Raw genomic sequence first — 26,866 nt, forward strand, 5'->3', positions numbered from 1 at the left:
TTAATCGTCGACCGAAACAAAATTATGATTTAATTTATTTGATATTTTTTTTTTTTCGTATTCCTTTTTTTTCTTTCTTTAGAAATCGTACGAGGAATGAATAAATAATACGAGACAGGAAACAAAATCCTTCTTCGTATAGAAAGAGAGAGAGAGAGAGAAAAATTATCATGACTCATGCGTATAGTTGGGTCATCGCGAAATGATAGCGGACTATCACATATGCCCTGAAGAAGCTTATCTTAATTTTTCCTACATTCTCTTGGTGGTGTTCCATTAAGAAAGGTCGAGTGGTCGAGTAGAGAAAATAAAAATACCGATAAGTTATAAGCGAAGTTGTAGTAATTACATTTATATCGATAAATACATGGAAATCAAGTGCCCAACTGTTTAGATATATATTTCCTTCTATTTTTTTTTCTCTCTCTCTCTCTCTTCCTTCCCCAGCCCCCCCCCCTCTCTCTCTCTCTTTTTCAATTTACATTTTTATTTAAGATAAAAACACAGATATGCATGAAGTTTAAATCAAACGATTGTGGAATTAGAAATCATTGAGACAAAAAAAAATTAAAGAAAGAAAGAAAGAAAGAAAATAAGTCAAGATGGAAAACGTAATCAACCAAGTGGAACAAGAATTTTGCCTTTGATTTCTCTCTTTCCGTCTCTTTTTCTTTCTCTTTCATATTCGCATTAAGTCAGAATGACTGCATCGTGTCTTGAGGCATGGTGCTTGCTTGCTTGCTGTGTGTATGTGTGTATGCAATGTGCAGTGTGCACTAGGAACGTAGTAGCTGTCAGTTGAGTTCTACTATCGGCAGGCGTTACGTAATCGGTGTGGATAGAGCTTACCTACGTTTTATATGGGCCAGGGACAAGCTCGTTTCACATTGTATCTAACAGTCAACTCGTTCGTAAGACTAACTTTTATACAAGATGGGATCTCTCATTTTTCTTTTCTTTTCGAATATGATCAAGTTTCAATTATACGATCTAATTTTCTTCCTTGATATTTAATTTAATATCATCAAAATTATTACGAATATATATTTGTGATAATAATTTATATTTATTGAATATTCTTCAAGGTTTCTTGTTATTATTAATTAGAACACAAACCAAAGGATGAACTAAAACGTGTAACCAGAAGTTTATCGAACAACCAAACCGAAATTACGTCAGGATGTGCACAGGAGTACTCGTTTATATGTGTGTATGTGTAAAGAAGAGAGGGAGAGAGAGAGAGAGAGAGAGTAATGGCGAGGGTGTGCAGTTGCAGTTGCTGACCTGGGTTAACGGCCTGCCACGAGACACAATGCAACATTGTTTCATCCGGCGAAGTGTTCCGCCGTCGTGGCTTTACGTTTATTGCACTCTCCCTCTCTCCCTCCCTCCCAACCTCCCGTTTACTTGGCGAAACAGGTCCCTCTCTCTTCTCAGAGTCCAGATTTCAGTTGCTTCTCTCTCTCTTTCTCTCTCTTTCTTTTTTTATTCGGCGTGTGCATAGCGTCGAATCCCTTGTTTAAACAGGTTTTCGCGCGCTGTCGTCGACAGAAGAAGAAGAAGAAGAAAGGTTTTCGGTTGTTTGGGTTTCAGGGGTTGGGGTTGAGGTAGAACCACGTGTATTCACCATAGACTCTTCTTCTTCTTATTCTTCTTCATTTCTACTTTTGATATTTTATTACTATTTGATACTTTTCTAAGTGGACAATTGATTTGTTAAAATCAAGTTAAGAATTTTTTGGAGAAACAATAATCTATTGATTGAAAAAACTTGATTAGATTATTATCTCAATTGGGATTATACATATCAGTTATTATATTTCCTTTTTTAACAATAGAGAGAGAGAGAATTACTTCCTTTGAATTCCAACGATTTCCCCGTTGTTATTTATTTGCTAGCGACCCATCTGCGGAAGAAAATCGTGTAGTACAACTAAGTGGTAGAAAAATCAGAGCAGGTTGCACCGGTATCCTTATTCGCGAATGCTCCTCTTCTCGAAGCATCGTCCTGGTAAAACGAGTTTTAAAGTGCCGGTTTTATTGTCGAGCTTACATACCGACAGCTATCCTTAAACGGCTGAACGAACCAACCAACCAACCAACAAACCAACCAACGAATGAACACGATAGGAAGATCCTTTAGAGTCTTCTCACTTCGATCATCATCATCATCATCATTATCATCATCATTTATTTATTTATTTATTTATTTATTTATTTTCAAGAGAATAACATTTCCATTCGAATATTCCTGAATTCTCTTTCGATTGCACCGAAAGCGATTCCTGTTAGATATATGTTGGTGAGAGAGTAAGTCTACGCCCACGAACCCCACGACCCACACTCACTCAGATTAACTTCGTACCATCCAAAAGAGAAAAACAAGAAAGATAAAGTGAGTGAGAAAGAGAGAGAGAGAGAGACAATGGATCCTAAACTTATGCATTGAGATTGGTATACCGTGTTACGACTATAACCATACTATCTGCACGTTTCTTAAGGTGTTAACGTAAGAGATACACGTGTGTTTTATTCTACGTACTGGGTGTCTCGATAATAAAAAGAAAAAAAGGAAACATCATTTGTTACTTAACTTTTTCAACTAATAACAATAATAAATAATTATTCAACTTTACTAAGAATTATTGAAATAAATTATACGTTAGGGTCGAATTTATAGTCATTGAATTGGTGTAGAAAATCGTGAGAGCCTTAGGTTCTCTTTCTCAAAGATAGAAGAAGAAGAAGAAGGAAGGTCGAAGGTGCATCGACTTTAGTCGTGAGACATCGACTTAATCGAATGCAAATACGTGCAAGTTCGTTGCTCGTGGTACCTCTCTCTTCCTCTCTCTCTCTCTCTCTCTTCTTCCGTTTCTCTTCTTATTGGTCCCTTGTGTCGTTCCATTCACAGAACTATCAGCTTTCGCTATAACCATCCTCCTACGTTATTTTCTCTTTCTGTATTTCTTATTTTACACTCTCACCTTCTCATTCGTAATCCCACACGTTGTTTCTGCATTAGAAAGAACAAAAATTACACGTTGATTCTTTTTTTAGATATTCCATTTGTTTCAAATGATAAATAGAAACGATATGAGAAATGGTTTTTCCTTGATTGATTATATACGTAATAAAGAAGAAGAAGAAGAAAAGGGATTAAAATCTAATAAGATATAAGGATGTGTGTATATATATACTTGACGTAACCAATAATGCGATAAATCGAACCTAATCGAGCGTATGAAAGTGAAAGAGAGAAAGAGAGAGAGAGAAAGTAAAGAAAGAGGGTGGTGAAAAGAGGGACTTGTGTTTATCTAATATTCAAAGGGAAAATGTTGATAAAGGGATGGAGGAATGGTTGCTTTTGGTCCTGCGGCATGAAACGAAGGACGAGAGAGAGAGAGAGAGAGAAAGAGAGAGAGAGAGAGAGAGAGAGAGGGAACCATAGGTGGGGCCCTTGGGAGTAGTTGATAAAACCAAAAACTCTTCGTTTGTATACGCGTACGTGTGCATGCGTGTGGCTGTGTTTTTACAATTGAGAATCAACAGCCTGTATGGAATACAATTTTTAAATGAAATAAGTCTCGATATTATTTTTTTTTCTTTTTGTATTTATATATAAAACAAAAAGGAAAAGAAGAGAAGATTTTTATTCGCATTCCCCTTTCCCGAGTTCCTAATAGATTTTAAATTATATATGTGTGCGTTTATACCTTCGGGACCACACAAGTAGATTCCTAAAGGTCCGAATAGCAAAACACAAGAGTTCCTCGTTTCGCTTGAGAAACGAGAAACGATACCAACAAAAAACTTCACCCTCCACACTTGAAAAGGGCTTGACTCTCTACCATGCCACTGTGTCTGTCTGTTTATCTTTTCCTTTAGGACACCCATAGCAACAGTACAAAACTTAAATGAAATAAATAAAAGGATAGGATTTATAGTTAAACATATATGAAATCATCTGAATTTTTAGTTTCTTTTCGGAGTAAACTACTCACGACAGGCACACGGTAGTAATGTACTTAGGATGAAAATGAAAAAAAAACGAGCCCTTTGCGATACCAAAATATTTCTTTCCTTTTTACTTTTGGAATGCGACAGAAATTTTCGAAGGAAAGGAAATGAAAATATGATTGAACCATTTGACTTTTGATTTAGTTTGACTTTTCGTACGCATCCGTGAATTGGCGATAGAAAAATAATTCATTATAAAATCTCGAATGAGAAGTGTTATGGCTCGGAAGAAAAATATGTTAGTACCGTAGCTAGAGAGCCGGTGACCAATGGCGTAATGGATTAAATGAAATAATGCTTCACGGAGTGGAGAAGATAAAAAGTGAACTGTCGCAAAACAGTTAAATGCAATAAACGAGCGCTAATTATAGGAACGAGATCACTTGCTCTCCCCATACACGGTGAAAGTGTATTAGTTCTTTGAAATCTTACACTCGCGTTTAGTTTACCTTTTGTGTGTGAGATTTCATTGTAATTTAATTATAATTCTTCTTCTTCTTCTTCTTCTTCTTGTGTTCTTATAGTTTAAATTTTTTTATATTATGCACACACTTCGTCATTTAAATTTTTTTTTTTATTTATTTGAAAATAAAAAAGGGATTTTTTGATCGCACAGGGTGGAGGGGGGTTTGATTAAAATTTTAATATAATAAAAATATAATAAAAGAGAAGTTTTTTTTTTTTTTTTTTACGTATACCAATTACCACCAACTATTGTTTCCAAGTTTTTACCTCTTTCGTTGACATATCGTTGTGCTTTAGTGTGAGTTATGTTGAATCCGCGAGAAGGTCGCGGAAACAAATAGATGGAGGCGCAAACAGAGAAACAGGGCTTTAATTACTTAGAGTGCCGGCCCTTTTTCTCCTTTGTTTCCCCCGTTCTTCTTCTTCCTTTCCTATCTTTTTCTCATTCTCCTTCGATTTCGAGGAAGGCTTTGACAACTTTTCAACTCTTTCCCTCCCTTGAAATTTTAATCAGCACTCTCGAACGTTTTCCCTCTCTTTCTCTCTCTTTCTTTCTCTTTCTCTCTTTTTCCTAGATTCGTCGTTCTTGCGTTGAGATAAGGAAACGGAAGGTAAGGAAGGTAGGAAAGGAAGATAAGGAAAGACGATAAGTAAGAAGGGTTGGAATGAAAAGAAAGAAGATATGGTTTCTTGTGCTTTGAGAATAAAAAAAAAATATATATATATATATATAGAATACACGCCATCTTTTATCTTCTTCTCTTTTCTTCTCTTTATTTCTTTTTTTCTCTCTCTCACTCGCTCATATGCATCTTTTACATTCTCCTCGATATCGTTTTAGAATTTGATACTTTGAGTTTTATCGTTTTCTTTACGATACGAAAACTTCTACTATACTCATACACGCGTGCACGTTTTGTTTTTATTTCGTCGAGATTAATATCTGACTCACTTATGCACAATCGCATAAGGTAAACACCCTTATAGGAATTTTTTTCAATGAATTATTATCTCACTCGTTTGTGTCCGCACAAAAAAAAAAGATAAATTCAACGTAGAATGGTCAAATAAAAATACGATAATAATCTTGAGAATAGAAATGTTTCATTGTAGTAAGGGATAATAATAATAATAAAAAAAAAGTCAAAGATGATTAGAATAATTTTTACTACGTGCCTCTTCTTCTTCTTCTTCTTCTTCTTCTTCTTCCTTCGAGCGAGCGAGCCCTTGGTTGAACAAACCGATGCCTTAAATAGGGATTAATTAGGGCTATGATTTGGAAACAAGGGGAGAGACCTACACACATACACCTAAACACACACACGTTTTTAGAGAAAGAGGGAGGAGGTCAATGCTTGCGTGTCAGAAATTTGGTGACACTGTTTCTCTTGGGGTGTTGCTGGCCAATCATGGTCCACCAATTATGTATACACACATACACGCACGCCCTTACGCACACGTACGCGTATACGGAATAAATTGAAGCAAGCATGGATTTTGGATTGGTAGGAAATTCGGCATGAACTTCCTAATCGTTCCATTCTATAGGCGTATTGATAATAGGAATTGAAGGTGAAAAAAGGGGAGAGGGAGAGTGGGGTGAGGGTAGGTGGGTGGGATTGGCATATTCACTAGCAGGTCTTCTCTAGCCCTTTTATGAATTCGCTTCTGGAACAACGAATCCAAATAATGCACGAGTTTAACGTTCATGTTTGTTAATTGTGTTTTCTAAATGAAACATTTAGCACGTGTTATCATCGATGTTACGTAAATACGAAGACACAACAAAGAGTAAAGGTTGCGATCTTTATGAATAAAATATATACATTTTATTTATTGCATTTATAATTGCAAACTGTGTCCGTATTGCAATTGCAATAATTCTATCTTTAATCGATCTATTTAATTACGAATAATAATTAATAGCCGTACTTATAATATAACACGTGATTTATTAACTATGTATGTATAACGTAAACGTCCATACATTTACAAAATACGTAAATCGATTATATTCGATTCGTATGAGGAAGAAGAAGAACAACAACAAAAAATAATATGATTTCCTCAATCTTCTATCTATCTATCTCACCGTTGATTCCTTCGAAATGAAACCCATAACAAATACTAATTTTAATTATGGTTTTCCTTCGATGTTTATTTTTTCGTTCGAGCGAGCATGCGATTTAAACGAAGGGGTGTTGCTTGGTTGGTTGATTGGTATCCGCGTGCTCGCGAGAAATAATATTAATAATAATAATAATAATAATAATAATAATAATAATAATAAAAAGTGTAAAAAAGTAAAAGAAAATAAGGCGATAGGAGGAAAAAGTATGCGAGTAAGTTCGGAACGGAAGTGAGCGGTGTACGCCGGAAACGCCCTTTCGTTACGTCAACGTGGAACGAGCGTCTGCATCGACGCGAGCTCGTTACGCTTCCACACGTGCGTCAGTGTGTTGTGTGTTGTATATATATGTATTGAACGCACGCGCGCGCGTCCCTCTTTCTCTCTCTCTCTCTCTTTGTATACACTCACACGTTTCACACTCTCACACTCCTTCCCCTTCTATATATCCGACAGTCAGAGAGTGGACTCGCTACGATCTGTGGTACTAATACGAAACGGTGCCTCATCCGAGGCTATCGTGCGTTGCCACGACTATACCGGGTGTATCCCTAAATATCTACTTACCTATTTTTCTTCTCCCCTTGTCTCTTCTTTTTTTTACACAAATTTTTTCCCCTTTTACTTACTCCTAATCCCAGAATTTTATCGTATTTTCTTGTTTATAGCCATTAACTCGCGATCGAAGTTGACACGCGATGATTGAATTTCTATTTCAAGGACATTTCTCGATCATTCCTTTAACAATACTTTTTTTTCGAAATATATTCAAATATTATTATTTCTTTATGAATTTTTTTTTCTTTAAATCTTACATATATTTTTCTATTTGACAAATGATTTATTTGCTCTAAGAATCGTCAATAGTAATTTTTGGTTTCTATGAGTAATAGGAAAGAAAGAAATGAAGAGAATCCTAGCAAGCAACAGCAGCAACAGCAGCAGCAGCTTGCAGGTTTTTCTACCTGAACTTTTAATACCGGGTGATTCGAGTAAAAGCATCGGACTATTTGTTTCTAAAACGTAGGTCGTGTATAAGGGAGAAAAAAAAAAAAAAAAAAAAAAAAAAAAAAAGAGGAAAGAGTGGGGGAAGGAACGAAGGTTCCATCGAACGGGACACTGGCAGGATAAACCGACCCTCTCTCAGTCATCGGCACCCCTCTCGAATATCTCTACCCCCTTTACCTCCCCCTCGTGCCCTCGGCCCGCACCTACCATCCATCCCTTCCTCTATCTCTCTCTCTCATTCTCTTTCTTTTTTCTCTTTCTCTCATTCTGAAACACTCTTCACCCCGTCACGTACGCACTACGAAAGGGACCCCTTCAATTCGGTTTCCATTCCAGTCTTCTTCGTGCCCTGCCATAGGATAGATAGAACGTGTTTCTATGGGGGATATACATGAAACGTGGAACTACACATTTTCTTTCCTGACCACGTTTATTAACGTCTATATATATATATATATATATATATATATATATATGTATATATATATTCGATTATAAATATAGTTTTTCTTTGTTTTTTTTCCTCAATCGTCATTTATACTCACGTATTCCACGATTATTATCGTGGGAAAAAAGATTCGAAGAAGTTTTCTTGGATTGCAGTGTGTGTTACTGATCTCTCTGTGATTTTCTACAAGTGTTCGATTCATATTTTACCCGGAAAGTGAGATTTGTTGTTTGATACTAATTGATATTTAATATTACTTATGCTGTAAAAATATTTCTCTTATCGATAAAAAAAAAGAAAAGAAAAAAGACTGAATGAAATTATCTACCTCGTATATAAATATAAGTGTGGAAGAAGGATTATTTTTATCTGCAAAAGAGTTTTGATACGATCCAATTAACATTCGAATATTTATCGAACGAATAAATTTGTGTCAAAAAGGAAAAATTATCTTTGACACAAGTTATTGTAATTTAATCAAAGTTTCTAGTAAAATAACCGAAATATACCGGTTAATGGATGTTGAGATACTAGCCATAAGGGCCAGCTGTTTCTGATAGGGTTCATAAGAAAATCTAAACACTTTGGAACGGGGGTTGCTTGATTATCCTTCTATATAATTAACGGGTGTACTATTCATTTCGTGTCATCAACGAAATATATTCTGCAAGGATCGTGGCATGCACGTGTAAGTACACTTCCTCTTTTTTGTTTTTTTTTTTTTAAATCTCTTACCCTTTTGTCAATTCGAAAACTTTTACTTTACGATCATCTTTCAGCTGTCCATTCCTTCGTTCGCGAATTCATTCCACGATCATTATTTTCATCTTCCCTAATCCATAATTTGTTATATAAGAAATAAATATTCGTTGTCAACAAAAAAAAATAAATAAAAAGAAAGAAAGAAAGAGAAAGATAGATAGGTATCTTAGAAGAGAGTACCTTCTCAAATCCCATGAGTAGTAATCTGCGATCTTGAGGGTCTTGACCTCGCATGTAATATGGAATTCGAAACACGTAGTAGAGACTGAAGATAAAAAAAAAGAAAGAAAAAAGAAAAAAGTGGAAAAAATTCATCCTCCTCCACCTCAATATTCTTTCCCTCCGTGGTCCTCAGAAAAAATATAATTGTCTTACATACTTTTTCACTAGTTGCCCTAACTTCTTTATTATAATCTCCATACTTTATTTACTTATATTATAAATTATCTTTTACCAGAGTTTGTAAGGTTTTTCTTGCTCATCCTCTATATATACCCTCTTATTCTATTCAACGTAGAAAATATGTTTAATCATTCGTGGATAATTATCACATCCATGCGATATTGAAGTTGGTGGTATGAAAGAAATAGAAAAAGACAGAGAGAAATAGAAAGAGAGAGAGAAAGAGAGAAAGAAGGTTAGTCTTGGTCTTTGGTGGTCATATCGTTTATTTACGAAGACATTAACGCCAACGGAAATAGGAGAACCGACGGGAGCGGCTTTGGCGACTGAGGGTCGTAAGTGCTTGGCTAACGACCCGGCCGATATGCACATTCGTTAAAAGGTCCATCCTCGTATGTATCCTTCGTCCTTTTCTATCCTTCTTCTTCTTCTTATCCTCTTCCTCCTTCTTCTCCTTTTCCTTTTCCTTCTTATTCTTATTCTTCTTCTTGTTTTCTTATGCTGGTTGCTTGCAACGTGCGTTCCATTTAATTGCGAACCGGCCTGTGATTCTCTTCCTCTTTCTCTCTCTCTTTCTCTCTCTCTCTCTTTCTCTATCTATCTTTTCCTCTCTCTTTCTCTTTCTCTCTGGTAAGGCTTGAAAGTCAGGTTCACTATACTCGGTATAGGAGGTGTGTACACCTCTTAGAATCCTGTGCCACCGGTCCACTCTCTTCTTATACGAGGAGGGGGTAGGTAGGGGGTAAGAGGGAATATAACCATCTCTTTCTCTTTCAGTTTCAATCTTCTCACGCGAGTTTGTGTAATTTTATAATATTCTTGTTTCTTTTCTTTTTCTTTTTTTTCTTCTCACGCGTATAAGTGTTTTCCATTCAATTTCTTTATATAAGATTCGATTGCAATTATATTATTATTCTGTTACACTTGTTTATTACGTTTATTTTTTTTTTAAATCAATTTGTAAAAAAAAAAAAATGGTATATAATTTGATTGTTTTGTTGTCTTTTGTTTTTATTTAAAAGGACAAAAGTTGAATATGAAAAATGAAAGGAATATGTAAAAATTGTAATGGCCCTTCGACCATTATATTCGTCCCTTCGTTCCTTTTTAAGATTGGAGAACTCGAGACAGTGCCAAGTACTCTTTCCTCTCGTTCGATCTGTATGCATAATCAAATACTTATTTTCAAACGCCTCTTTTCTTATTTTTTACTAACAGTGGTAGTTATCTCTCTCTTTCTTTCTTTATTTATTTTTTTCTGTTCTTGTATTTAAGAAAATTAACATAAGAGAAAGATTTTCAAGGCACTCACCATTTTTTTTCTCAAGTATGCCATTATCAAATAAATAAATGCAATAGCACTTGAAATATATCTTTCATATTTATCACGACACACACAGACAGACACACAAAGACAAATAGACAGACAGATGCACAAGAGTTTTCTTTTAAATCAAAGGATATAAGAAATGTTTCATCTTTATTACCAAGCCCCCTCCCTCCCCATAAAATATCGAAACCCTATGAACTTTAGCTTTGGCACAATTCAAAAGAACCAATTCACAAAACAACAACACTTGACAATTCGGTTTATTTATTTCTACGACTATAGTTAGTTTCATGCTCGTTTTCACGCAACCCAAAAGTATACTTTACCATTCGGTAGGGGAAAACAAAAAAAAAACGAATAAGTATTCCGATCACATTGGTCAATCGGATTTCTGATTTCCTGTGGGACTTCAGGGAGATAAGCATAGGCTTTTTCTTCCATCGAGAGTCTCTTCCTTCGAATCATCTATCTTTTTATTTTTATTTTTATTATTTCTTTCTTCTATTTTCTAATTTAAACTTTTGAAATATTTCCTACCGAATTTCTAATCCCTCCACTAAAACGCTTTCTAGTTTTTTTTTTTATATATATTTCCAAGTTTGATTTTTCATTCATTCCAAATTCGTCACCTTTTTTTTTTCCTTCTCATTCTCATCATGAAAGTCCCTTTACGATTTTCGTCATTCGATATTCTAATGGTCAAACGAAAAGAAAATTTTCCAAATATTCCATTGGAAAGTTTAACTACAAGGATCCTATCGTTTTTGTTTTCTCAGGGTTGTATACTGAGTAATAAAATAATCTTTAACAATACCAACTTTTACGATCCCTCCAAAGAGATTATTTTACTTTTATATTATCCTATATATAAGAGGAATGTTGACAAATTTCTTGAAAAAAAAAAAAAATAACAAACAAAAATATGCTTATGCACTAAGAAACACGTTGACTTTCTAACGGTGCGTCACGTCGTAAGGATCATAGAAATATTATTCGTTCCTTCGTTGTTTGTTGCCGAAGAGGAAAACTTTGACTAGTCGAGAAGAGAAAGAAGTTCGATTTACGAGTGAGTTTGACAAAAAGAAAGAAAAATCAGGAAGCTTGGAAAGAAAGAGAAAAAGAGACAAGGATGGAATACCTGTTCTCCTACGCTACGTTTTCTTCTATCTCTCTTTCTCTCTCTCTCTCTTACTCGTAGGTAATAAACCGTCGAAGGAGGAGTTGCTATTGTACACCAAGCATAGTCCGTTATGACAGTTCCGTGAAAGTAACAGTAGTTTTGCAGGCTCGTGTAAACGAGCTGTACCTACCTACCTACCTTCTAAACCTTATCCTTTAAGATACCAAACGCACAACCATCAAATTATATATCCTTTATGATCTTATCTCTTGACCCCTCCCCCTCCTCTAATATCTCAGTACGAACACCAACGCATTTTCTATCAAATAATTCTCTTCCTATCACAACGATTTTTTCAATCCTTTCTACAAAAATATTCTTCCATTCGTCAATTTAGTCTCTCGTCGAATTTTCAAAACAATTAAAGTAAGGGAAAGTTAGAGTGGGGTGGGATTGTATTATTCGTAAGAAGAAGAATATTGAAATTATTTTCATTTCGAGGAATATGATATTACGAACAGTTCTCTGGGTAATTAAGGTAGGGTGGTCTCTCTCTCCAAGAAGAATAAGATTAAATGAATAAAGGGATGAACCTTTTTTCAATCTTTTCTTTTTTTATTCGACCCCTCCAACTCTTGCAGCCGATCAATTTTTATGGACAATTAATGCGACTTGTTAAAAAAAACAGGAACAAGGAATCGATAGATCGTAATTATTTGGTTAGGATATTGTTTTTGTTTCTTTTTTAATCACCTGAAAATGAGCTACCTGTGGCGGATTGTTTTATTTGATATATAAAGTGGATGAAAACATAGTTTGTCTTGTTTTATTATGAGATTATTCAGTTACCTTGCTCGATTTTCAGCCACCAACGAAGAAAACCTTGGCCCTTCTCTCACCTTCTTCTTCTTCTTCTTCTTCTTCTCAAGTAACACCTCCACATATTCGCCTAAAGGAACCCAGAGATTCGAAAGTTGATACTTTTCAGAACTCACAGCTTTTCGTGTGATGAAAAACGAAGGTGAAGATTTGTAAACCGATATATTATATGCCTTGAAGTTACACTCACGAATCATACATTATTCATTTACGCAAACAAACACTTCATAAATGTTAACGCGAATAATATCTTAATAAAAAAAATATTACAAATAACGAAACATAATAATTTGGGTCGTGTGCAAAAAAATAAAATATAAGAATTTTGTTAATTAAATTATCAAAATAAGAGATTAAATTATGTGTGCAGGAAAGAATTGCGAATAAGAATCACGAGGTTTATTAATAAATGCACTTTTAGTGCATTAATGTTATTAATAATTATGACACATGAAAGTTACGTATTTGATATATATATTTGTAACAAAAGTATACTTGTCTCTATCACTGGATTTTTTTTATCAGTACGATGGTATACGTAATAAAGAAAGAAATAGAAATAAGTGTACATAGATATATATATATATATATATATATATATACACACTTACACATTACTTAGAAAAGAAAAAGTAACTGCTCGGTTTTCTAATGATGCAATCGAGAACTAAAGAATTTTCTTGACTAGCCTTCTTCTTCTTCTTCTCCTCGATGAATCCTCAGACTAAGGAAGAATTATTTTCAACGATAAATGAAATTAAGTATGTCAAGGATGTTTTACACAAATACAGACACACACACAACACACACATGTATAAAGAGATACTTATTCTATCCTTCTGTTGATGAAAGATTCGCATTAATAATTTTTCAAAGTTGTTGAATATTTCTAAACAATATTTTCCTATATAAGTACTTTGAAGATTTCTAGCAACTCTTAGGTATATGTCAAAGAAAAGCAGATGATGCTTTTATGGTTGTCCATAGAGGATATCCAGTAACACCAGGCTTACTTTTTCTTTCTATGGTGTAGGAATAGTAGAAGTATTTCCTAGTTGAAAGAAGAAAAAGAAGAAGGGAAAAAAAACCTGTCAAACGTTCGTTTCAACAAGGGGGTTGCTTGCTTGACTATGCTCGGATTAAGTTTCTTATTCTATTGTTATACAGGATGTCTCTGAACTAACCATCCATATAACACAATACCACATCGATAAGATCTCTCCTATGATTTTACCTATTTTTCAATCAAACCTAATACGCCTACAATGTGAAATTTTGAACAACTATCTCAAAACCAGGAAATATTTCTAAACGTTTTCTTCAGTGACATTTTGAGATAGGAATTGTACGTAATTTTTCGGAACACCCGGTATGATATTTCCTACCCTTGTGAAGAAGGAAGAGATATTCGCTTAAGGGCATGGGTTCCGTACGAAGGGAAACGATCGTTTTGTTCAGGAATAAATGTACCTTTTGTCGAATACAAGGCTCGTTAATTTTCATCTTGATTTTTCTTCTTTTTTTTTTTTTCTTTCTTTCTTTATTCCATGTTAAAATTTTACGGATTTCTTTCTTTCTTTCTTTTTATTTTCTCTTTTCGTTTTCTTATAATACGAGAGAAGATATCAATGTCTTTGTTGGAACGTTGTTAATTAAAATAGTCTAAATATTTTCCTTATATATACATATAATTTTTTTTTCCTGTTATTTATCCTGGACAGTACAATTATATCCCTTTATTTATCTTTCTCGTTAATATCAAATTACTCGACGTCATTTAACAGATCAATTAGTGAAAAAATCGCTAAAATTGTGATATGATAGGTACCGAGAGTAGGGATTTTTATTTTCGAACGATAAGACTAGAATAGATGCATACATATATATATATCGATAGATAGTTAGATAGATGGATAGATAAATGGATGGAACGGATGATGATAGTGGCTTGGTTTCACTCAAGCAGACATAATTAATTGCTTTCGTCGATCGGTTACAGGCATATATCATTTAAGCGGACCTATACTAAGCCATATATTAGATTAATAGACAAAATGCATTGCTTCGTCCAACCACCAATACCATGCCAATACATGCTTATAATAATCTTTATGCGCGCGTTGCGGTATATTCTTTTTATTAGATATAAATTTATTAAAGCTTGCGCGTGTTCGTCAAATAATTTCTCCCTTTTCCATTTTTTTTCTCTCTCTCGTTAATCAACCTTTTTACGAATTATTAACCCCTCAGTCGATACTTCAAAACCTTCTTCAACATTTTTATTTGATCGTACTTGCAATTTAAAACAAAAAAAAAACTAAATAATACTCCGAACATTTTGTAATAGTTTTCATCCCCCTTTTTTATGACCACAATTGAACACCGAACACTTTTCTTTCTCGTAGAAAACCATACGATGGATAGAGGGGGGAATATAAAATGAAAAATCAAATCGGTCTACTACAACACGATCATCATCTTTCTTTGAACCTTAACGAAATGAATTGTTCAAATGGATTGATCTCGAAAGGTTCAAAACCAAGTACTTCGATTAAATATATTATATGTATGAGTATGTATGGAGTGTATGTATGGTTAATAGAATCATTGTTTATTGGTAACGATAATGACGTTTAAATTGTACCCGCAGGGCAATGAGATTGTTTTCCAAGCAAGCTCTGGCTGGCTGGTTGGCAGGGGCAGCTGTTCCAACCTGCATTGAAATATCAATGCAGAAAAATAATGAAAAGAAATTAAAAAAAAAAACAAACAAACATATTAACGTTAAACAATATTGTGTCATTATCATTTTGATCGACATCCCTAATTAATTCGCTTAACCAATAAACCATTGCGAAAGAATTCGGTATTGGGGGATGGGGGAAAAACGTATAAAACCCTGAATGATATTTTTTATATTTTATTTTATTTCATAGACTCGCTGACGTTAAATCCGATGTTGAGATTTTTGAGATGTTAGAATTGAATATTACTGATTCGATCGGTGGTATAAAATTGGTGAGATTTCGTTGACAGGAGGGAAGGTGGTACGAAAGTAACATTGGAAACCTTTTCAGTAGCTAGGCACTCTTCTTCCTTGCTTGCTTGCTTGCTTGCCTTTGCTCAAACTCCACCCTCTCTCCTTTTCTCCCTTTTATCAAAGTTTCCAGTCCCTTCTTCCTACGAGATCTCCGAGCTACGATGAACCTACGGCCTAGCAATTTCCCAGCAAATAACCTCGACCTTATGCCAATCTTCTTGGATTTTCCTTTTTGACCCTGTACTACGTTCTATCCTTCTTCTTCTTTTTCTTCCTCTTCCACGAAATTAAAGTAAAAAGCTCGTGAAAAAAGGTAGATACGAACGAATTTTGATAGTTGAACGAATGAAATTGTATTTTCCTTTTTTTTTTATTTCGGATAGAAGAGAAATCAGAGGTAGAAAAAAGGTTCAAATAAACGTGTCAATAATGAAGGGTTGGTTTGGGTGAATTGTGGGGTGGATGGGTGGTCGTGTACTTTTCAATAACCCTTCTCCCGCGAATATGAACGAGCAACGATTTTGCAGAATAAAGGGATGAATTTGTGCGTGGCCATTGTGCGTACGCAAGCTCGCGTGACCACGTCGAGAATGAAAGGAGAGTGAGTGTAGGTCAGTTATCGAACGTGTCCAGGATGGACGAAAATCTTCTCTGCCAAATCATAATCTGACCTCGATCTTCCCTTGCCAAAAACCAAACCAACTAAAACTTCTTTCTTTTTCTTTTCCCCCGTAACCCACCACTCCCTCACCCCTTTATCGATCATCCAACGTGGAAATAGTCCAAATGATTTTTTTTTTCTCTCCCCCCCCTCTCTCTCTCTCTCTCTCTCTGACGATATGTACTCGCATTAAATATATTTATCGTTATTATTATTATTATTATAAAGTATGACGTGTGTTGTTTTAATGGGTAAAAAGGAAAAATTCAAATAAAATTGGAATATATTCGATGCTCATATTAGAGTTACGGTTAAATGGAATAAAACATATAAATAAAAAGTAGAAAAAAAGGGATTACCCTTCGTGTAAGAGGGAAAGAAAAAAAAAAAGAAAAAAGGAAGAAGAAACATTCGACAGGATTACCGGCGAGGCTCGGTGAGCTTTCAAGTCGGTCCTGGCTTTCGATGAAAAATTTAACGAAATTGATGGGAATCGACCGGTGCGCGAAAAAGGGAAGAGAGAAACCCGTCTGCCCTTTTTCTTTTTTCTTCTTCTTCTTTTCCTCCTCCTCCTGCGGACGCGGGAAAGGACATAGGGAAAGCGCATGGAACGAAAAGGGAGGGTATTTTCAAGATGGCCGTTCCTTTTCCCTTTTTCAAACTTCTCACGCAGCATCTTTTTTCTTCGAGACATGGGAAAAATATCGGGAAAGATGGGTGGGTGGGTGGTTGTAAGTAGCTCGGATAAAAATCGATTGGAAAAGAAGAAAACAAAACTTGTTTAGAATTTTTGATTAGGAAACGAAAGGGGTGGGTGGTGGTTTTATCGGTGCCTACCCCAATAGGGATGATATCGTCCTAGGTAATAATCAAGAATTACCCTTTTAACGATAACTTTGAAAATTGCTACCCATTGGGGGGTGGGGGTGGGGAAGAAAAGGGAGTACACTCCTCCTCGTATGCATGAAACGTTGAATAACTAAAACTCGTCGAAGTTTACAAATTACATGGTGGAACATAAATTGTCGTCTCCACATCTTTACGAATTTCTTATTATTCTTTTGTTTTTGTTCTTTTTTTCTTTCTTTTCTATTATTTCTCTCTTTCTCTTGTTCGTTTGCTCGTATTTCTATTACATTTCAAACGAATTTACATGGGATACTACATATAGACTCGTCGTTATCCGCGGACTTTCAGCAGTGCTCTCTCTGGTTTCTGGCTGTGAATATAACTCAAGGTATTTAGGTGAGCATGCATTTCCGCCCTCCTGTGCCAGACAAAGAGAGACAGAAAGAGAGAATGAGATAGAGAGAAATTTAAACGCCGTAGAGTTACATTATACTGTTTTTTCTCAACAAAACTTGATACACTATAGTGTTACATCCTGTGTGGTTATACTGCACAACTTAAAACACCCCGTGTTCTAACATTTCTTATTTCTATTTTCTTTTAAAAAAGACGTAAACGCGTGCGAGCAAAAAACACACATGAAAACCCACCCCCATAAAAAAAAATAGATATTTGTAGCCATACTTGGTATTTGCATAATTATTCATCCCCCATTATATTCCGACAAATTTTTCTTGAAATACTTAGAGAAAAGGAAAAAAAGGAAGAAAGAAATATTGATGCACCATAAGAGAAAGAGAGAGAGAGAGAGAGTGTGCACATTGATAGATAGAAATGGTAAAATTGTTGGATAGAGGAAGAGGAAAAGGAAGAAGCAAGCAAGCAAGCAAGCGAGCAAGCGAAGCAGGCTAGGATGATATCTGCGAGGAGAGAAAATACATGGATGGTCGGTTCACTTGGTGGGGGGTGAAAAAAGGGCGTGGGGATGAGAAAGATAGAGATAGTAAAAGAGAGTGAAAGAGGTTTCGCGGGGCAGGGGGGGGAAAGGGAAGGGAAATTGGTAGAGCGAGTGCAACAATAGAAGACCGTACAACCCACCGGAGAGTAGTAGTGTTCCGCAAAGAGAGACGGAGATAGAAAAATAGAGAATACTTTTATGTATATATGTATGTGTCAGAGAAAGAGAGAGAGAGAGAGAGTGTGTGTGTGTGTGTAGAGTAAAGTATGCTCTAGCTGGTAATAGTGAGGGAGGAAAGAGCTAGATCGAACACGGATAGGAAAAGAGAGAAGAGGGATACTCTGTATGTGTGTTTGTGTGTGTGTGTAAAAGAGGAAGGAGAGAGGGCGTGAGAGAAGAGAGAGAAAAACAGAGAGAGAGAGAGAGAGAGAGAGAGAGAGACGGGCTTGAAGCTTCGGTGCATCCCCGTTGAGAGGAGCCACCTGCAAGGTTGATTTTTTTTTAGAAAAAAAAAAAAGAAACAAAAAAAACAACCTTCTATGTTTTTTACAAGATTTTTATCTATCACTCTCTCTGTCTCTCTCTCTCTCTCCCTGTCTTGATTTTTGTTTATAATCAAGAAAAATAATACAAGTGCAATGATAGGTTTAACTATTGCATCTTTGAATAATCTTGCATTGTGAGACTCCTCTCTCTCTCTTTTTCTTTCTGTATGTATGTGCATGTGGTAAATGCAATTTCTAATTAAAGTTAGAGAGAGATAGAAAGACGGTGGATAGGATGGTCATTGATAATTGCCCAGTTAGGTTTGTTACGAGGACGTCGTCGTCACGTTGGCCCATTTCAAATTCATCTCGTGTTTCGATCGAGGTTGATCGCGTTTCTTGACCTTTCGCACGTTCAATGAATATTACCCTCTCTTTCTATCTCTCTATCTCTATCTCTCTCTCTCTTTGATGTACTATTAAATTAAATGGATACTCTGAACAGTACTATGATACTACTACTTAACAGATATTATACAATTCGCGTATTTAGATCATCCTTCTCATCATCTTGACCAAATACTATAAATAATACGAATAATGAAATAGTTAAATCGAGAACAATTGTTGTACTGTTGAACTCTCAAAAAAAAGAAAAAAAAATGAAATCGAACGTCTTAGAAAATGTGTCAAAAATTGTAAGATAATTTTTTTTTTTCATTAATTTTTCGGGTTCATCTCGAGGTCGAGCATTCTTCCGGTGCAGCTTTAATGAACGCTTCATCTCTCTCTCTCTCTGTTATGTTTTGTGTGTGTGTATGCGCGCGCGCTGGCGCACTTTCCCCTCGCTTTGGCCGCGCGGTGAAGTGCGTCGTTGCGTAAACGCAATGTCGGAATCGTAATGTGGAAAGGTCAGTGTCTTTCTCTCACCGTGACGTCGTTCTCAATGTATCCGCGCGTTTGTGTTGTGTAAGTACGCGCGAGCGCAAAACATCGAGTAACTGATCTTAAAATATATCCATAATATAATAACCCAGTCTGATGGTAAAGCGAGATGGAAGATTGAGATACCCCTCCCTTCTCCCCTTCCTTTCGTTCTTTTCTTATGGACGATCGTTGATTTGTTTTATTTCTTTTTCTTTCTTTTCGAACAAAATTATAACACACCGATTATAACATTTATTTGATTAATCCTTTAACAAATTCGCGTAGAGGTTTGAGATATTATTGAGATGGTTAGATCGAAAGATAATCGTTCCACGAATTAGGATTCAGTTTGTCTGGGTCTCTCTATCTCTCTCTCTCTTTTCCCCTTTTTTTCGTTCTTCCTGTTGTTGTTGCTGACCGGGCAAAGGCACTCGTTCTCTCTTTTTAGTTTGGAGCATTAAATCTGGGGGAAAAGAAAAAGAAAAAAGAAAAAAAGGATGTTGCCCTAGGCAACGAGAATCGTCGGCAGCAGTAAAGGACGAAGAGAGATAGAGAGAGAGAGAGAGAGAGAGAGAGAGAGAGAGAGAGAGAGAGAGTCATTGCAAGGCAATTGGAAATGTCTGGTCTCATAATTAGGTTATCCCAAGTTGGGTTAATAGGATTACCCCCATAGAACGTGATCGTGTAATTTCCTGTAAACCTTGTCCCAATCCGCGTCATCCCTTTCCCAAAACAGCCCGTAACTATTTTCAATTTTTGCCCCCCACCCCCCTGAGTTCTTATAGAATTTAGTAGTAGTACTCTGATTGAAAAAAAAAACGTAATGAATGGATGGATAGATAGAATTGGACAAGGGAATGATCGTATTTTGTTGTTGAATTTTGTCCCCAGTGGAGTAGCAGTTTCGTGTGGAGAGTGTAGCAGTAGTGGGACAAGCGACATCACCGAACCAGGTTCGCCGTGTAGTACAAGCAGCGACGAAGGTGTAGCAGCATTAAGGGGAGCATCAGCAAGCCCATTACCAAGTTTGCCCAAGCTGGCGCCATCCTCGCAACTCGGTACCAGGCCCCAGTGGCCCTGGACCCCGCTACTGGCGACAACGGCCTGTTCGACTTACAAGAAACATAAAGGGGAACCCGAAGCGGGGACCTTGCCCAGGTCCGGCGCGGCCGATCCAACTTCGCGTGGCTCGTCTAAAGCGAACGGCGGTAGCACTGGTAACAAACCAGTCGGTATCATTCATCATCATCATCATCACCATCATCATCACGAATCCTCCTCGCAAGGGAAAATCACGGAGTATTTTAAATCCCAAATAAAACCGCCGCAATCTAAAGTGAGTCATTTTTCTTTCTACCATACTTTCATTTCATGATTCGTCATTAGTATCATTTTCTGTCTCAACAGCTTAAAAAGACGTCGGAAACAATGTCGGTATTGGTAGCTAAGAGTTCCTCGGAATTTCGAAGGCCGCCGACCGTTCAAAGGAACAAAGGTGGCCTTGCCAAATACCTCGGCACCGTTCCTCGCACTACGCAAACCAGCAACGATTGGGAAATTAGAACTGTTAACATGTCGCCGCCGCCGCCTATCAAGAAAACACAGCCAGTTATCGTGCCTAGGACCAACGCTAAAATAGATAAAAAATTAATAACGAAGCCTCTGCCGAGTTTGCCTATCTCCAACGACGTTCTTAAAAACATACCGCCCTGCAAGATCTCCTCTCTGAGGTTACTTTTTTTTCCTCCCCCAAATTATCAAATTTATTCTTCAACCTATCTTAAACCTGTTTTTTTTATATATAAACGCGAATACAATTGTAGGCTCACTTCGGAAGCAAGTCCAAGCTCGATGAAACCGTGTTCACCGCCTTCTACGCCAATCGCCAACCCTCCGACGAACGATTACAAAGGGTGCATTCTTACTTCGAAACCTCACGTCAACGAGAACAATAATTTAACGAACGGATGCCCAGCCTTACTTGGTTTCTTACGATCTCAGAATAGTCAGGGCCCGTTGTCCAGGTTATCGTCTGTCGAAAATGAAAAGACCGAAACACAGACGTTGCAAGCTGACGAAGAAGACGTCGAGGAGGAAGAGGATGATTCCAGAAGCAGCGAATCCAAGACCACGCTTTCTCCAATACTGTCAGCACCTACAACGATACGTTTTCCTGCTAGGGCACCTGAAAAGGATAGGTCACAGCATGCCGATAGCGGGATTTGTCGATGGGACAAGTGCGAAGCTAGTTTCGAATCTAGCACCGGTCTTCTCGAACATCTCCAGGTAAAAACAACTCATCGTCAATCTTCAAACAAGAGATTTGCCATCATCAAAGTTAATCGTTTAAGTCGATTAACGAATATCAATGTTCCATTAGGTGGCTCATATCAACACGCAAACCGGAGGCGACAATTTCGTCTGCCATTGGCTGGGTTGTAAAGTTCAAGGAAGAACCTCCTGTTCAAGAAGATGGCTGGAAAGACACGTACTTTCTCACGGCGGGAACAAACCATTTCGTTGTATCGTCGATGGATGTGGCAGTAGATTTAGTTCACAGGTATAATTTCGTCCACCAGTTTTTCACATGGAAAATTACGAAATTATTGGATGGCACGAAAAGAAACTGTTTTTCTCAAATCGTTCCTCCTTTTAGAGATGCAGCTGTTGTCTTTTCGAAGGAAGACTAAAGCCTCCCTCCTTCGCTTGCTTTTCCTTACTTTTTCACACTTCGATTACTATTCTCTTTCGATAACTCAGATTTCGTTTATATTGTATTCTTCTAATTTTTCTCTTCGTCCTTCGTCGATTATAATTATATATTTCAGCTATAATCAGAGAAAATGTTTTTAAATGGGATTAATTCTTCCTCAGAAGACCAGTCAATTCTCACGAAAAAAAAAAACAAAAAAAAGAAACCAATAAAAAACAAATTGTCTCTCTCTTTTGAACGTTCGAAAATTCGTCTTGTATCGTTTAAGTATGTACTCTTCGTGCTACGAAAGACGAGCGGAAAATTTTCTATGAAAATGTTTGACTTCTTCCCGGTCGCCGCCCCCCTCTCGCCACTCTCATTATTACTCTCGTTCGATATATATCGGTGGACTTTTTCTCAGCCATTCACGTATCTTTTCGAAACAATCTTATGAAAAAAAGAAAAACAAAAAAAGACACGAATAATATCGACGAAGCCAAAAATTATGCCCTATAAATAATCGAATACGAACTAATCACAATTTACCTTGTTCTTTGTCGTCGAGCATTCATCCAAATGATGGTCCCTAACTTGGTGGAAACATCCTGGTCAGACGATGTGTGTTTCTATTGTATCTGTTTAAACTTTATCCTTGATCTCTTTTGGGTAATGTATTTTACGTTATAAACAAAAAAAAGACCATGGGACAAGGAAAAGAAGGACCGAAGACTTTCTCCCCTCCCCCACTTCGAGTGATGTTCTTAAAAAAAAGTGATTCGAGAAACAATGTGTTAGTTATATTAAGATTGACAATCAGTGTACGAACGCTATTGTATGTCGTCGTTAATTGTAAAAATGGTCATTGTTTTATTGTCATCGTTCATCCGTGTCGGTTAAGTACCAAAGAGATTTCGTAAATTCATCTCTCTATGTTGTTAGCAATCTTTATTCGATAAATATCAATATCGTCGTATCAGTATAAATGTCCAACACTCTTCTAAATTTTGTCACGCTAACGAACAAAAATCGGGGATGGAAGAAAAGTCTTTAGTCTTAACCGTCCCTGGTGTTCCTGACACATCGAAACAACAACATTCTTCTGGGCATTTCCCAGTGACAGCTGAAACCTACTTTTTTATCTTCCACCCGATAATAATATCTAACCCGTAAAAGGGTTAGAGCTCAGTTAGTTAGGAATTTGTTCTATTTGTATTTCACGAAAGAATGATTTATAATGAATATTCGGAATGTTTTAAAATCATCGTCGTTGATCCAACTTTCCTCTGCATAAACGCAAATTTGTCATCATCTTTTGTCGTCATGCTGATAAATGAGTGTATTTAAGAAAGAGGGAAAGTATTTACATATATATATATATATATATTCAAATCTAACTTCCAGGCAGGCCCTTTAATCTTGTTGGATGAGGCTCTCCCTGGAAAATGCCGGACTTCTAAAAATTCTTACGCTTTACGAATCATTTTACAGACAACCTTGGAAAGGCACGTTAATGGCCACTTCAATCAACCCGAAACAAGTAGCAGTAGCGGAAGGAGGAGTTGCGAAAATGGTGGCAAACTTGTCAGGAGGAATGGAAAGAGATTGAGATATAGAAGACAACCATGGTCTGGTAAGTTAAATTAACTATTTTTCATATTCTAACAAATCCCGTTATCATCCGGAGGAGAATAATAAATCGTAAAACAAAATTGTTTCATTGATATTTTTAGCACGACTGTTCGATTATTTCGACTCCGGAGTCATGGAAGGTCTTCAACATAGATTATTTGAGCTGGCCAAATCAAGAACGCAAGGTCGGTTAGCTGAAACGCCTGGAGATTCGATGGCCCTAACTAGTCAAGTAAGTTCAAAACTTAAATACGAAGACACGACCGAGTAAAATTAATAAAATCAAAAGATAATAATTATCGTGCAATTGTGATTTGATTTAACAGGTATTAGCAAGAAGAGTAGAGATGGATGGGAAAGTTAAAGTCCTTTTACGATGGTATCCTCAGGACATGTAAGTATTTCTTATTTTCTTATTTTAATCATCTAATTAAATAATATACGATTCGACATAATATATTAATTGAATTATTTTGACGATCTTTTATAGAGAACCAGACGAGTGGGTATTAGAATCCGAAGTACAAAGCACAAAACACGTAAGAATACGTAAAATAGCTGGAAAATATCCTGAAGAAGTTAGTCAAGCGTTATACCCAGCAATGCACAGTGGTGTACCATCGATAACGAGAGTAAAGCAACGTCGAAAACCAGTTAAGAATTCGTGATAATGTCTCGAAATGAAGATTATTGGAAACCAATAAAGGTGACTAAGAAGGATAAGATGAAAAAGTAGAAGTAAACGGAGAATGGAGTTTGAACACATGGACGACATGGGGTCCAGAAATATGTGTGATAATAAGAAACAGAAGGAGCCTGGATAGTAATAATAATATTAATAATAATAATAATAATAATAATAATAAATTTAATAATAATAATAATAATAATAATAATAATAATTGAAACACCTGTGTGAACCATATACCGAGGCGGTATAAACCGAAGTTGGACGAACGAGAATGAAGAAGAATCGAATGACATGACCAAAGCTGCTGATTCCGCAGTACAAGAAACTCGGAGAGCAATAGTAACAATTACCCTAACGAAGAATAAGAAGAAATGGAAGAGATGAAGAATGATGAAAACGAAGAAGAAAAAGAAGATAATACATTCTAATATATTTAGCCTAAATAAAAGAGAGAGAGAATCCTTTCTTAGATCTCATGTATGATGGAATTCATCGTTCAAGAATTTGAGGATGGTAGCTTAATTTACCTGTTTGAGAAAATAAGAGTCTCTTTATCTTTTTTTAAGAGACTCTGACAAGAGAGAAAGAGAGATAGAAAGAGATACACACAAGCGGCCTCGGAAGAGCTGGGCTTGGGCCTCATAAGTGCCTCACCGTGGATACGTTTTATACTACACCGTCGTTTGAACACAAATATGAAAAAAAAAAAAAAAAGAAAAAGATTAATGTGAACAAAAAGAAGATGAACTGCTCTATAGAACAAAATAAAATAATAATTAAAAAGAAAAAAACGGGGAAAAAAAAAAAAAGAAACAAAGTTCATCGTCAGACGAAGCAACGTAAAACGTTGAGAGTATGAGTGATATATTATGATGGTTCGCGAGAGAGAGAGAGAGTGAGAGTGAGAGAGAGAGAGAGAAAGAGACATTTTCTTTTCTTCTAAAAAAAAAAAAAGAATTAATTGACGACGATGACGAAGTTAGTTAATGAAAAAGAAAAAAAAAAAAAGAGAAAAATGGTGGAAAATAATAAGGAGATAATCACTCTGGTGGCCTTAGGAATCAATTAATATCTAACACCCGGCCCCTTGGCACTTCCGGGCACTGTTACTACTACTACTACACTACTACTACTACTACTAACTACTACTATTACTACTACTACTACTACTACTACTACTACCACCTAAACTACTATCACAACTATAATACTACCACGACGATTTATATATATATATATTATATATAAATTTTCTTTCTTTTTTTATTTCTCTTAATTATTCTGGAAAAAGAAAAGCATCGTCAATACTTTAATAATCTCCTTTGACCAATTAACTGTCAAGAAGAAGAAGAAGAAAAAAAAATCAAGTAACAGAAGATAAGATATTGCATTGATCTACCTCGATCTTCAACTCGGTAGAAACTGACACAACGGCGCGGAAGTATATGAAGAAAGAAGAATATTATAAAACGAATTATGAAGAGAAACGAATAATGGGAATGAATTTGAACTGACAATGATAATCGTGGTTATCAACATAGCGGATATTTCCTGAGAACAAAACGAGTTGTTTGTTTGTAAGAGGTTGGGTTTATTAACTAGGGCTGAATTAAAATTTCGTAATAGAGTGAGAGAGAGAGAGAGAGAGAAAGAAAAAGATAAAAAAGAAAAAGAAAATGGACGAAGATAAGTCTGTTCGGCTCGTTTAACTTCCCTGTTGACGGAGTTGACAGTCTCCAAGGCTGAATAGAGAAGCTCGGCAGATGAAATTAATAATATTTGGAAATCATTTTGGAAATAATAAGAGAACAAAAAAAAAATGCATAAGGGATAATCGGACGACTTGTACGCCAACGCGAACGGTTTCTATCGAGAAATTCAAATCCATGTATGTACAAAATGAAGTAAACGATGAAACAATTCTTTTTACGGACCTCCCCCGGAGGGGTATTATTATGGCTCGCGATTTTTTACTAGTTTATTCGAGGAAACCGGGAGAATTTTTATTAACCGAATATTTCTTCCTCGAATGTCTTCTACAACGTCATTTCGTCGAATACATATACCTTTTCGGGGGAGAGGGAGAGGGGGTGCAGTTGTTAATATCATTTTCGTGAAAAATTTGTCGTTTACTTCATAGTCGCCTATTTTTATCTTTCTTGCTGAGTCTCGTGCAGTATGATGATATATCGCTGATTAACGATAAACAATAATAATAATAATAATAATAATAATATTAATAATAATAATATTAATAATAATAACACTAATCATAATTATTATTATTAAGAGAGAAAGAAAGTGTAATAGAGCACACATCATGATGCTGTACGAGTTTAAAAACAGATACGAGCTGTTACCTTCCCGAATCG

The 26,866-nt window shown here is 36.1% G+C and overlaps 1 protein-coding gene across 1 annotated transcript in view; it reads left to right on the forward strand.

The window, feature by feature from the left end:
- Positions 1-26,248, forward strand: part of LOC106787513 (zinc finger protein jing homolog) — a 72,928-nt gene extending 46,680 nt beyond the window's left edge. The window contains exons 2-9 of the mRNA XM_014749919.1: positions 20,371-20,815; positions 20,887-21,209; positions 21,303-21,765; positions 21,860-22,039; positions 23,663-23,804; positions 23,905-24,035; positions 24,130-24,197; positions 24,294-26,248. Coding sequence (XP_014605405.1) covers positions 20,371-20,815; positions 20,887-21,209; positions 21,303-21,765; positions 21,860-22,039; positions 23,663-23,804; positions 23,905-24,035; positions 24,130-24,197; positions 24,294-24,471 — 1,930 coding nt within the window. The 3' untranslated portion in view covers positions 24,472-26,248. The remainder of the gene's footprint in view (positions 1-20,370; positions 20,816-20,886; positions 21,210-21,302; positions 21,766-21,859; positions 22,040-23,662; positions 23,805-23,904; positions 24,036-24,129; positions 24,198-24,293) is intronic.
- The last annotated feature ends 618 nt before the right edge of the window (positions 26,249-26,866 follow it).

The sequence above is a fragment of the Polistes canadensis genome, unplaced genomic scaffold (genome assembly GCF_001313835.1).
Source record: "Polistes canadensis isolate GaletaPanama2010 unplaced genomic scaffold, ASM131383v1 scaffold_103, whole genome shotgun sequence".
Lineage (NCBI taxonomy): Eukaryota > Metazoa > Arthropoda > Insecta > Hymenoptera > Vespidae > Polistes > Polistes canadensis.